Raw genomic sequence first — 12,353 nt, 5'->3', positions numbered from 1 at the left:
TTCTGACAAGAGGCGGCAGTGGTACCCACCCCGCCCACTCACTCACTCACAACTTCGTAAAACTAAGATTACAACCAAAAAGCGTAAACGAAATAACACTGCTGTCTACGTTTTGACAGTTGGGCTTCTCCCTCCCTCATCCCGTCCTCTCTGGAAGAGTGAGTGAGAGAGGGAAGTGACCACCATGGTGTCCCCCTCGTGCCCTCATCCTGGCCTTCAGAACTCCCACTCCAGGGTCTCCTCCCGATTGGCAGCCCTCTCTAACCGGTAGATGATGCTGTTGAGGTTGGCCATCTTCTCGTGCCGCCGCTGCAGGTTGGGGTTCACCTTGGTGCTGGGGTGCAAGGCTCCGGCTGTGTCGGCAGTGGGGCTGGCACTCGGCACTTTGGCAGGGGGCGCTCCCGGTGGGGGTGGAGAGATGGGGGCTGAGGAGGAGGGGATGGGTGACACAGACATCATGAGGCCTGGCGAGGAAGCGGCTGACGGTGAGTTGAGGGCCACCTCCAGGCTACAGCGGGATGACTCTGAGGCTGACTTAAAACTTAGTGGGTCCGGAGGAGGCTGCTCCCTGCCCTCGTTCTCCTGGGAAGGACGTGCTGAGGAGCAGTCTGGGGTGGTCCCGCCTGGAAGGAAGGGCTCAGGGGCTACTTTCAGGAGTCCACTGTTGTCTGGAGGGTCAGGGTGCTCCTCTTTGGGGGGACCTTGGTCCTTGTCCAGTTCCCCTAAGTTCCGGGCCCGGCTGCCCATCTCTTCCTCAGCGTCCTCCTCTGTCTGCTCCTGCTTGATCCTCACTTGGGCCTTGTCCTGTGTGGTCAGGGACGCGACGCTCTCCTCAGAGCCCTCCCGAAGCCCCAGTTCCTTCACTGTGGGCTTCTGCTCCTCAGTCTCAGAGGCAGGGCTCCGTGGGGTGGGATCCAGGTGGGCGTGGCCTGGTGGCAGAACACCAGGGCCCCCGCTTGGGTCGAGGTCCGGCTCGTCCTGGGTCCCCTCCACCAACATCTCCCGGCGCATTCTGGACCTGGGGCAGAGATGGCGGTGAGCTTGAGGCTGGACAGGGGACCCAGCTCCCCTTGTCTCAATGCACTGGAATGGGATCTGGACATCCCTCCACACTCCCCTGGGGGTTCACTGTGTGCTAAGCCTCTTTTCATGCATTATTAACTCCTCTCAACAACCCTTCTGCAAGGTGAATGCTAGTATCATCCCATTTCACAGAGAAACAGAGCTCAGAGATGTTAAGTGACTGGCTCAAGATCACATAGCCAAGGAGTGGCAGAGCTGGGACTTGAGCTCAAGATTGTTGCATTCCAGAGCTCATGAACTGGACCTACGCTGTCCAGTACAGGAGCCACTGGCCACCTTGAGCACTCGCTAACTGAGCTGCGTCTAAGGGGAAAAGATACACTGTATTTTGAAGGCTTACTATCCCCCCCCCCCAAAAAAGTAAAATATGCCATTAGTAATGTCTCTATATTGATTACATATTTAAAGGATGATATTTTTGACATATTAAGTTAAATAAAATATACTGGCACAGTTGTTTCATCTGTTCTTTTCTGTTGTTATTTTTTCAATGTGGTTCCTGGAAAAATAAAAGTTATCTAAGTGATTCCTCTTTCTGTTGGACACCACTGTTCTAGAACACGTCTCAAAGTCAATCCCAGATTTATGTTGTGGCAGCAAGCCCCTGCCACTTTCCTGCAGGGACTCTCCAACACCGGCCCAGAAGGGGAAACTGAGGCACAGAGAGTGACTTGCCCAGGTCCCCACGACACACAGTGGCAGAGCTCGGAGCAGAACCCTTCCCTCATCAGTTCAGTGAGACCGTCCTGCTGTCAGAGGAAAACTCACGCTCAGAACCTGTGTTTGAGCGCAGGAAAGACCAGGAATGGTCTAACCCCGGAAATTACTTTCCTAATAACAGATGAGGGCCAGCGAGGTTTAACAGCTTGTCCCAGGTCATAGGGCAACTTAGGCAACTGTGTTACTGGGTTTCTTCAGCACCTTCAGAGCTGCAACTCTGTGCCCATTTTTATTATATTATTATTGATAAATTACATTTTACTGACCTATAATTCTACAAATGACAAATGATGATCATAAACAGAATAGTGGGTGCTTATTGTGGCAGACACAGGGCTGAAGACTTCTGTGGATTCTTCCATTTCTTTTTCGTAATAACCTGAGGAGGGGATACTAGTCTCACTCCCACTGCTAAGGGAGACAGAGCTGCGAGCGGGACGGGCAGAGCCCACGAGCGGAGCCAGCAAGGGGCGCAGGTGCTTGAAGCTCACCCTGTCCTGCTGCCTCTCTTTCCCTGCTCTAGGGTCCCCGGCCTGGAGGGCCTGTGAGGGGCATTTGGTCTACCACCTTCTCAGCCCCCAGACCCCCGGCCTGTTGCACCTTCTGGGGGCCTCTGCTGTCTTCTTCAACCCCCTTCCAAGGCAGTGCTTGTGGTTCCCACTGAGGTGGGACTGGGAGAGGCCTCAGGATGGTCCATGGCCCGAAGCCTTACCATTAGAACTTCCAAACTGCAGCTCCAGTATCGGACCTTCCTTAAATCCGGTGGGAGGGGCCAAATAGGAGGCTAACAGTCATTCACACCTTAGCATAAATTAGTCTTTTTTTCAATCACTGACTCCCAAATGGAAGCAGGGCTTCCCTGTGTTTTCCCTCCCATGGATCGCCTTCTCAGAGCTCACCAAAGTTTGTATTAATGCATGAAGGGAGTGCTTGTCCAATAGGGACTATGCTGGGTGACCTTTTAGAGGTGCTAAGGGTGGGGACTTTTTCTTACTCTTTTGCTGCATACCCAGCAGCTACCATAGTGCCTGGCACAGTAGGTGCTTAGTAAACATTTACTGAACGAAGAGTGTTTCCTTCTGTAATTCTCTCTCTTTGAGAGTAATTTCTTCTAGAAATGGAATTTCCTCAGCTCTTTGGTGCAAACTCTTATTCATCCTTCCAAACTCAGCTTAAATGCCACTTCCTCTGTTAAGTCTTTCCCAGGCCCCTTTTTCCTTTCTGTCTTGCAGTATTTATTAAGTTGTGGTGGAGTTATGTGGTTCATGATTGTGAGCTTCTGAAGGGCAGGGATGATGTCTTTGAGGTCCTCTAACGCTAGACCCTGCATCACTGTGTGTGCTCAGTGAACGTGCCCAACAAAGATGTTAGGTAAAAATGGAGTGCTGAGTTCCCGGGGGACTAGCGGGCAAAGACTTCCCCATGTCTCCCAGGGAGGGAAGAAAGAGGGCAGGAAGGCTCTATGTCATTTGCTCTTTGGGAGGCTCTGGTCTGAGCCAAATAATAAATAATATGTTACAATGTGTTGACACCCAAACTTATTTCATGTGGCCCTTGTTTCAGCACCATGGGGTTGGTATTAGGTTTCTCATCTGTAAAATAAGTGCGAGACTCAGAGACGTGAAGGGACTTGCCCAAGGTCACACAGCCAAGTGGGACTTAAACACAGGTCTGTGTGACGCCAGCGCTCAGGCTAATGGAGGGTAGACTCCAAGTGTCCACTCTCCCAGTCTCCTCCTGCTTTGTGTCCCTTGGCACCAACGGACCTTCTTTCCGTCCTAGAACAGATGGATGGACTCCCCTCTCTGGTACCACATGGGCACTGGAGACATTTCCTGCTCAGGAATCTTGGGGGTGGGGAGACATGCCTCAGACCCTTAAAACCAAACTTGCTGTAATTGAGTCAGTTTTGACTCACGGTGACCCTATAAGACAGAGCAGAACTGTCCCACAGGGTTTCCAAGGCTGTAATTATCAATGGAAAGATGGGCACATCTTTCTCCCATGGAGCAGCTGGTGGGTTTGAATCGCCAACCTTTTGGTTACCAGCCGAGAACTTAACCACTGTGCCACCAGGGCTCCCTGTGCCTCAGATACAGTCCCTGAAACCCCCTTCAAGCTTTCTCCACAGAGACCTCCTCAGCTGGCCTAGGAAGCCCTCAGGCTGTGCTCAGCCTGGACTAACCTCCCAGGAAGCCCGGGCCCTACAGGCCAGTGACCCCTCAGCCGAGGGACAGGAGGGTAGGAAGGTCTCAAGGGACAGGCAGCCATGGCAGTAGGAGTCACTTACTCCCCAAGGAGGGTGGAGCCTGAAGAGGGCGCCAGAGGAGTTTCCTTTGGCCTCAGGAGCCCTGAGGCCAGAGGCCCTATCAGGCTCCACCCAGAGGATCAGTGGGTAGCATGGCTCCTCAGGCCTGTGCCTCAAATATTGTCCCCTGTGCCTTCTTAGAGGCAGACACAGAGCAAGCTGGGTGAAATAACAGTAATCAAACAAACAAACAAAAACAACGTGAACACCTACCACTTACTGTAAGCCAGGTATTTTATATCAATATGCTAATCCATTAACTCCTCAGAACCAGGCTGGGAAGTCCTTGTCCCCATTCCGCAGGTGAGCGCCTGAGGCCTGGGGAGGTGAGGGGCTTGCCCAGGGCCCCACAGCCGTAAATGGTGGCTGGGCTTCACAGCCAGTGTGCCATGCAATCTGGCCTCCTCGCCTCCCCGAGGCCATGCTGGACCCCCTCCAGGCCCTGAGCTGGGGCAGGGGGTGCAGCCGCGACCCTCGCCCTCGCTGCTGCTGGCCTGCGGCCTCCCCCAGGCCCCCACCTGTAGTTGTGGAACCAGTTGATGACAGTGTTGGTCCTGAGGTTCAGCTGGAAGGAGAGGAGCTCGATGGTCTGCTGGGAGGGGTAGGGCTCCAGCTGGTAGGCCTTCCTCAGTGCCTCTTTCTCCTCGGGGGCCAGCACCACGCGGGGCTTCTTGATCTGCGTGAGGCTCAGGTCCTGGGGCTGCAGGCAGGGGCTGGGGCACTCGGAGCGGGTGGCCGGAGACTCGCTGTCCGAGCCAGTGCTAATCAGGCCGTACCTACGTTTCAGGTAGGCTGGGGTGGGGGAGGAGGGAGGGCGGCCTGAGAGGGGCCCTCTGGCCAGAGGCCCGGTGCTACCCCCACCAGTTCCCCGGGGGCGGCAGGAGTCCCTGCTGGGGGACGAGCGGGCTTGGGGGGCTGTCATCACCTCGTGCCTCTCAGAACCCTACACCTAGGCCAAATTGGGGCCCACTCCCACCCTCTCATCCCTTGTGCCTTTTTTTCCTCCTCCGCCTCTTTCCAAATCTTCCTAACCCCTCTGCTGAGAGGCTCACCCTGCCCACACCAGCCCCAAGGGCTCGGCCTGCCTCCGAAGAGGTGTGTAAAGGGGTCAGCGGGGTGTCCCCCATCTAGGAGGGGCTTAAAGACAGGTGTTCTGACGGCATTCCCAGATTGCCAGCAGTACCACCGAGTTCCAGAACAGCCTTTGGGGGCAGGTAGGAAAACACTAATCGAGATGAACCCACGAACTATATGATGCGTCTCGACCCCAAATCACTAAAATGTAAAATGAAGGGCACCTGGGACTGCAAGAAATAAAGCCCGATCTCTTATTTTCAGATGGAGTAGACTGAGGCACAGAGAGGGGAAGTAACTTGCCGAAGGTCACACAGCCAGGAAGGGGCAGGTCAAGGTCTCAGCTGCAGAGCTGTCTGAGGACAAAGCCCCAGCCCTGACCCTTCTCCCTGTGGCCTCCTACAGCCTGGCTCGACACTGGCTTCCATCACTAACTGCCCTGACACGACTCCACACTGTGCCCTGGGGGACAACTTTGTAACCACTCGTATCTGATCTTCCACTTGAACCCTGAGGTCCTTCAGATCCCGGAATGCCTTATTCTCAACATGAGGTTGGGCACACAGCAGATGTTTAATACCAGCTCATTTTCTCAAGGATATAAGGTAACATTGGACAATGTAAGAATTCGCACTCCCCTGGCTCACCCCCACAAGAGAAGGCTTCTTGTTGGCTGGGTCACTTCTGGGTTTTGCTGTGCAGACTGTGGGTGGTGGGCAAAGGGGTGATCTAGGTAACAGAGCTGGTGCAGAGAAGAGAGGGTTTGGCAACAGTAGCTATGGGTGTGTGAAAGGGTACTGAGAGAGATGGGGTACTGGCATGTTCCTGGGGGCCCTGCTATTTTCGTTGTTTTCAGTGACAGTGTTTTGTGGGACTGAGCTTCCTTGCAGTTCAGTATCAGGCTGAGCCTGGATCACTGGGGCCCGGGGTTTTCTGGTTACAACTGTACTTGGTGCCAGTGGGAACATGTGAGGCCGGACCCAGCGTGCCCAGCTGCTGGGCCCACCCTGGCCAAGCCTCACCTTTCTTCTCCAGCTTCTTCATGTCCCTCAGCTTCTCCACGTTGTGGGGGTCATTGAGCCACAGCTGCATGCGGACAAAGGGCTCCCGCCCCTTCAGGCTCAGCTTGTGCCAGGGTTTGGGCCGGGACAGCAGGTCAGACACGGAGCCCTGCGTCAGGCCCAGGATGCTCTCTCCGAAAAGCCGCTGCCCTGGGGACAGGGGAGGAGGGCAGCCTGTTACCCTGGGCCGGGCAGAGAATCCCACCCCCAGGAGCGCAAGGAACAGGCGAGAAGTCTGGGCCCTGTCTCCATTTACTCAGAGGGAGAGCCGGAGCCACAGGGAGTGCACATCAAGTGTGTAGCTGAGAGGGACTTTTCTGTAAAAGAGGAGGCTTGGGGGCAGGCTAGACAGCTACCACCCGAAACGCATCTTCAGCCTCAGAGGTTCTTCACTTCTAGGGGGTCCCAGAAATTGCAAAACTTCATGGGTATGAATTTGTCTCACCTTGTTAGGGGGCAATTTGACAGATTCTGTGAAAATTTGCATGTGCATCTCCTTTGATCTAGTCATTCCACAGCCTGGAATTGATCCTAGAGTCGTACTTGCCCAAGGGCACAGTTATACACAGACACACTGTTGGCGACAGCAGGAAATTGCAAACCACCAAAATGCCCCTCCGCTGTGCAAAAAGCTGTGGTGTATCCACGTCTGGGAGCAACCATGGGAAGAATGAAGGTGACAGGCTCACGCTGCTAGGGAAGGACGTCCACACAGTATCACTAATTTCTAAGAAAGCAAGTTGTGGTAGAGACGTGTGCACTTCCACTGATAAACCAAGCCAGAACCAAACCCACTGCCGTTGAGTCGATTCTGACTCACAGCGACCCAGTGGGACAGAGTGGAACTGCCCCATAGAGCTTCCAAGGCTGTGAATCTTTACGGAAGCAGACTGCCCCAAATGTCTCCCATTTATAAAGGAAAAAATCTGGGTGTATACATAATCTTGTACCTATTCAAAAAGTGTCAAAGAAACTTAAAAACTGGACTGTAATTGGGAGTGTATTCTGTTTACTTTAAACTTATTTTTTCCTGTATTGTTTGGTGCTTTTAAACAATGTGCCTCTGGGAGGGGAGCCTCGCCTGCAGCTAAATCTCCGTAGAGTTTGTGACCCAAAAAGACAGAGACGATTTCAAGGCCAACTGAGGGTTGAGCTGGAAACTGTGGTCCCTTCTTCTTGTTGTTACGTGCTGTCGGGTCGGCCCTGACTCATAGCGACAACTCCTTGGGTTTCTGAGGCAGTATCACTACGGAAGTAGATTGCCCAACCTTCCTTCCGAGGAGTGGCTGGTGGGTTTGAACCGCCAGCCTTCTGGTTAGCAGTCAAGTGCCTTAGGCACTATGCTACCAGAGGTCCCGAGGGTTCTTTAAATCCTCCTGGAAGGGAAGTTGGAAAGCTGAGGGTTGAGGATTCCAGGTCACACTCTCTCTGGCTGAGGGTTCAAGACATGAGTCCACCTTTTTTTTTGCCACCCCAGGGACTCAGGGCAGATTCAGATGACTCACAGAAGGTCCTGGATGCCCCAGCACTGACCAGCACCTGTAGGCTGGACCCCAGTGCCCTGGGATCTCCCGCGGGCACTTTTCTCAAGGTGAGTAGGAGCCAGCAGGGTGGGAGGCAGCGTCCCTGACCTCCACCCCCTCGTACCTAGATTGTTGTCTGTGAGGACCTCCTTGACCCTCTTGGTGATGGAGTACGTGTCCAGCTCGGGGGACATGGCCACAATCTCCTGGATGCCCCCCATGGCCTGGCTGCCCAAGTACATCTTCCCGCCCAGTGAGGAGGCAGAACGGCCCTCCGGCTGCTGGTTCTCCTTGCTGCTCTCCAGCGCCAGGCTCAGGGGCTCCTGTGAGCTCTTCTCGGGCTCCGTGGGGCTAGGGGGCGGGGATGGCGAGGATCTTGGTTCGGTGGGACTAGCTGTGGACAACAAAGAGACAGAGAGGGTGGTTACTACAACGTGGCGTGGACATATACAGGGCAAGCGGGCGGAAAGCTGAGAGTGGACAGCGCCCCCTTTTGCAATCACCCACAGTAGTATCTCTGGCAGGACCCGGGCATTCTGCTTCTTCAGATCTATCTAGAAGGGATCAACTTGACAACAGCAACTCGAAAGGCTCGACAGGAAGCTTAGAGGCAGTGAGTTCATGTTAACGGAGGAGGAACAATTCAGAAAAGGAGACTGAGAATGTTCGCACAACTCCAAGGACGCAGTGCATGTCACTGAACTGTACGTGGAGAAACAGCTGAACTGGTGTATGTTTGGTTGTGTATATTCCCCACAACAATGAAAAATAAGTTATATATTAAAAAATATATATATATATACCCCTTTGGATCTGGGACTGAACTCACTCCTGTGGCTTCCAGCCAAATGGCGGGCAGGCCTACAAGGCGACCAGTTACAGATAGGTGCACTCTTTACAACACCCTAGGAGATCAGACGGGCAGCATCTGCGCAGGAAGGGAGCTGTTACATTGTGGGGATTGGAATCAATGTCATGAGACAAAATATGTATCAACTGTTGAATGGAAAATGAGTTTGCTCTTTAAACTTTCACTGAAACCATAATAATACACGTACACGTACATATGTACATACATACACGTCTCAGGTAGGAATCATCACAGATGCTCAAACTGGTGGAGTAGAGTCTGACGAGGATATTCACATCGTCTCCAGGTCTCCCCCCCCCACATCAACAGAAGCTCCCCACAAGATACTCATTAATTATAGAGGGAGAAACAGCGACGGCACAGTAGCCTGATGGGCCCGGCCAACAGCACCTTAACCAAGTGATCAAAGTGAACAGCACCAATGCGTCACATCAAGTTGGGGCCTGCTGATATGACGCACTGAGAAGGAAACAGAGTCACTCCTGTGACTGTCCTGCCACAAGCATGTCACCTGAATCCAATCGTGAGGACACACCAGACAAACCCACAGGGAGTCTATAGAACAGCTGGCCTATAATCTTTTATAAGGAGCTCTGGTGGTGTAGTGCTTAAGGCATCTGACTGCTAACCAGAAGGCTGGCGGTTCAAACTCACCAGCCACCCCACGGAAGGAAGACTGGGCAAGCTACTTTTGTAAAGATTTACCACCTCGGAAACCCAAGGAGGGGTCGCTGTGAGTCGGATCGACTCGATGGCAGTGAGTTGTCGTGTTTTTTGGTTTAATCTGTGGCATTTCTGTTCTAGCAGCACTAAGGCAGAATTTGCTACTGAGAAGGGAGACGCTGCCCAATATCGGAAACGTGCAGGTGGGTCTGGAACTGGGTAGCATCCGGAGGCATTTTTGATGTGCATCCTAGTAAGGGCCCACTTTGCTTGAAGAGACTGTGGGTAGAATTATGGACAGTAATTCTGTTGAGGGCTCAGAAGCAATTGAGAGCTGTGATGAAAACTTCTACTGCCATGAAGAGAATGTTACTAGAAATGTGGACGTTAAATGTGTTTCTGTTGAGGCTTTAGAAGGAAATTATGAACAAGTGATTGGACATTGGGGGGTAGGTAATGCTTTTTATGCAGTAGCAAAGAAGTTTTCAGAATTATGTTCACATGTTTGGTGGAAAGTAGAACTTGTAAGTGATGAACTAAGATATCTTGCTAGCATTTCTAATCAAGATCTTAAAGAGACAGCATGGTTTCTCCTTGTTGCTTATGGGAAAATGTGGGAGAAGAGAGAGAGACTTATAAAGGCACTGGGCAGTTTTTTATACATCGTGGAGGTCAGTCCCTTGTCAGATATGTCATCGTCAAATAGTTTTTCTCAACCTGTAGGCTCTTTTTTTAGTCTTTTGGAGAAAACTTCAACACCCCAAGAACAGAAAGGCAAACACACAATTAAAAAACGGTCAGAGGACATGTTCTGGTTCCCTAGTGCTGCTCTGACAAGAATATACCACAAATGGGATGGCCTTAACAAACAGGACTTTATTTTTACAATTAGGAGGCTTTCTTTAAGTCCAAGTTCAAAGTGCCAGGCTCTAGGGGCTGGGTGAAAGCCCCTCAACCTCGGGGTCCAGCTCTGCCTCCTACTCCTGGCCCATTGGAGCTAGAGGTGTTTCTTCACTCAGACAGCTGCTGGCTGCTGAGGCTGAGAAGCCCCAAGGTTGACAAGTAAAAAGGCACAGTCCCGATGTTACCAAACCACACGGCAGGCCATAAACTTAAGTCCATTGTAAGTCCCAAGGTCGGCAGAGCATGGCAGGCTGCTGAGCAACGACACGGTTACATGCAGGGTCCAAGCATGCCATAGGCTAGAGACCATTCCCAAGGCTTCTCCTTATACACAGGAAGCAGACCACATACCCAAAGGCAGCTATTTAGCTGCTTGTGGTAGATCCCACCATGGAGCTGATTGCCAGTCTCATCATGGGGATTAACTACAACCAGCTGCCCAGCCCCTGAACCAGGCCCAGCCAAGTTGACACACAAAGCAAACTACCACAGGACTTGAACAGACATTTCACCAAAGAAAACATTCAGGTGGCCAGCAAACACAGAAAGAAATGCTAGTGATCATCAGCTACATCATTGGCATAGAGAGATGCAAATCAAAACAACAATGAGACATCATTCCACCCCAGCAATAATAGCCAAGTTCAATGAGACAAAAAACAGCAAATCCTGGCAAGGGTGTGGAGAGACTGGAACTCTCATACACTGCTGGTGGGACTGTAAAATGGTATAACCATTGTTGAAGATGGTATGGCATGTTCTTAAAAAGCTGGAAAGAGAAAGACCATTTGATCCAGCAATCCCACTACTAGGTAAATGTCTCAGAGAAATAAGATTAGTCACGATAATAGAGTCAGTAACTCCCTAAGTGCCCGTCAACAGATGGGTAAACAAACTGTGGTACAAACACAAATAACTATGCAAGTTAAAGAAGAATGACAAATTTGTGAAATATTTCATAACACAGAAGAACCTGGAGGACATTATGCTGAGTGAAATAAGTCAATCACAAAAGGATAAGTAACTGTATGAGACCACTATTATACAAAGCCAAGGAAAGGTTTACACATGGAAAGAAGCACTGTTTGATGGTTACCAGGGATGAGAGCGGAGGGGAGGGAAAATGACTAACTAGATAATTGTTGTCATGTGCCGTCGAGTCAAACCTGACTCATAGCAACCCCTCCTTGGGTTTCCAAGGCAGTATCACTACAGAAATAGATTGCCCAGACTTCCTTCTGAGGAATGGCTGGTGGGTTTGAACCGCCAGCCTTCTGGTTAGCAGTCAAGTGCCTTAGGCACTATGCTACCAGAGCTCCTTAACTAGACAATAGATATTAATTTTGGGGAAGGGAAAGCAATATGCAAGAAAGGAGTGATCAGTACAACATCACTAAGGCAAAGGAAGACATGGAGAGATGCCTGAGATTCTAGACAACAAAGGTAAACACTACGACTTACACAAACTTGTAGTGTAAGTAATACCAAGCAATAATCTATAAGTAGATACACAGGTGGATAGGCAAGGTGAACAAGGGTAGGTAGGTGGATGAGACTACACTGATGACCATATATAGATTTGGCAGAGGATATTTCTATTTACTTATTTGTAAGTGCTGTAAATGTATCCACGTATATAATAGGAGCTCTGGTAGCATAGTGCCTTAAGGCACTTGACTGCTAACCAGAAGGCTGGTGGTTCAAACCCACTAGCCACTCCTCGGAAGGAAGACTGGGCAATCTACTTCCATAGTGATGCTGCCTCAGAAACTCAAGGAGGGGTCGCTATGAGTAGGGTCTGACTCGATGGCACACAACAACAACAACAACAACATATAGTAGAGCAATGGGGAGGGGGCAAATTTATGAGAACTTCTTGGTCGTAACCAAACACCTTGAGGGAATGAGTTGCTAGGCTTACGGGCTTAGGACCACTGTCTCAGGCGACAGCTAAGTCAATTGCCATAACACAGTTCATAAAGACAATGTTCTACATCCTACACTGGTGAGTAGTGACTGGGGTCTTAAAAGCTAGTGAGTAGCCATCTAAGGTGCAGCTATTGGTCCCTCTCCATTTAGAGCAAAGAAGAGTGTAGAAAATCAAAGATACATTAGACCAAAGGACTAATGGACCAGGCCAACGTCAG

The 12,353-nt window shown here is 51.1% G+C and overlaps 1 protein-coding gene across 1 annotated transcript in view; it reads right to left on the bottom strand.

The window, feature by feature from the left end:
• Positions 1-216: 216 nt before the first annotated feature.
• Positions 217-12,353, bottom strand: part of CUX2 (cut like homeobox 2) — a 311,474-nt gene continuing 299,337 nt past the window's right edge. Inside the window, exons 19-22 of the mRNA XM_007938169.2 lie at positions 7,894-8,163; positions 6,208-6,396; positions 4,630-4,903; positions 217-1,018 (exon numbers count right to left, since the gene is read on the bottom strand). Coding sequence (XP_007936360.1) covers positions 217-1,018; positions 4,630-4,903; positions 6,208-6,396; positions 7,894-8,163 — 1,535 coding nt within the window. The remainder of the gene's footprint in view (positions 1,019-4,629; positions 4,904-6,207; positions 6,397-7,893; positions 8,164-12,353) is intronic.

The sequence above is a fragment of the Orycteropus afer genome, unplaced genomic scaffold (assembly GCF_000298275.1).
Source record: "Orycteropus afer afer isolate SDZICR_OR568_19922 unplaced genomic scaffold, OryAfe1.0 scaffold00048, whole genome shotgun sequence".
Classification (NCBI taxonomy): Eukaryota; Metazoa; Chordata; class Mammalia; order Tubulidentata; family Orycteropodidae; genus Orycteropus; species Orycteropus afer.
Note: the sequence above shows the minus strand (reverse complement) of the source record. Positions and strands in the feature narration are given on the sequence as shown.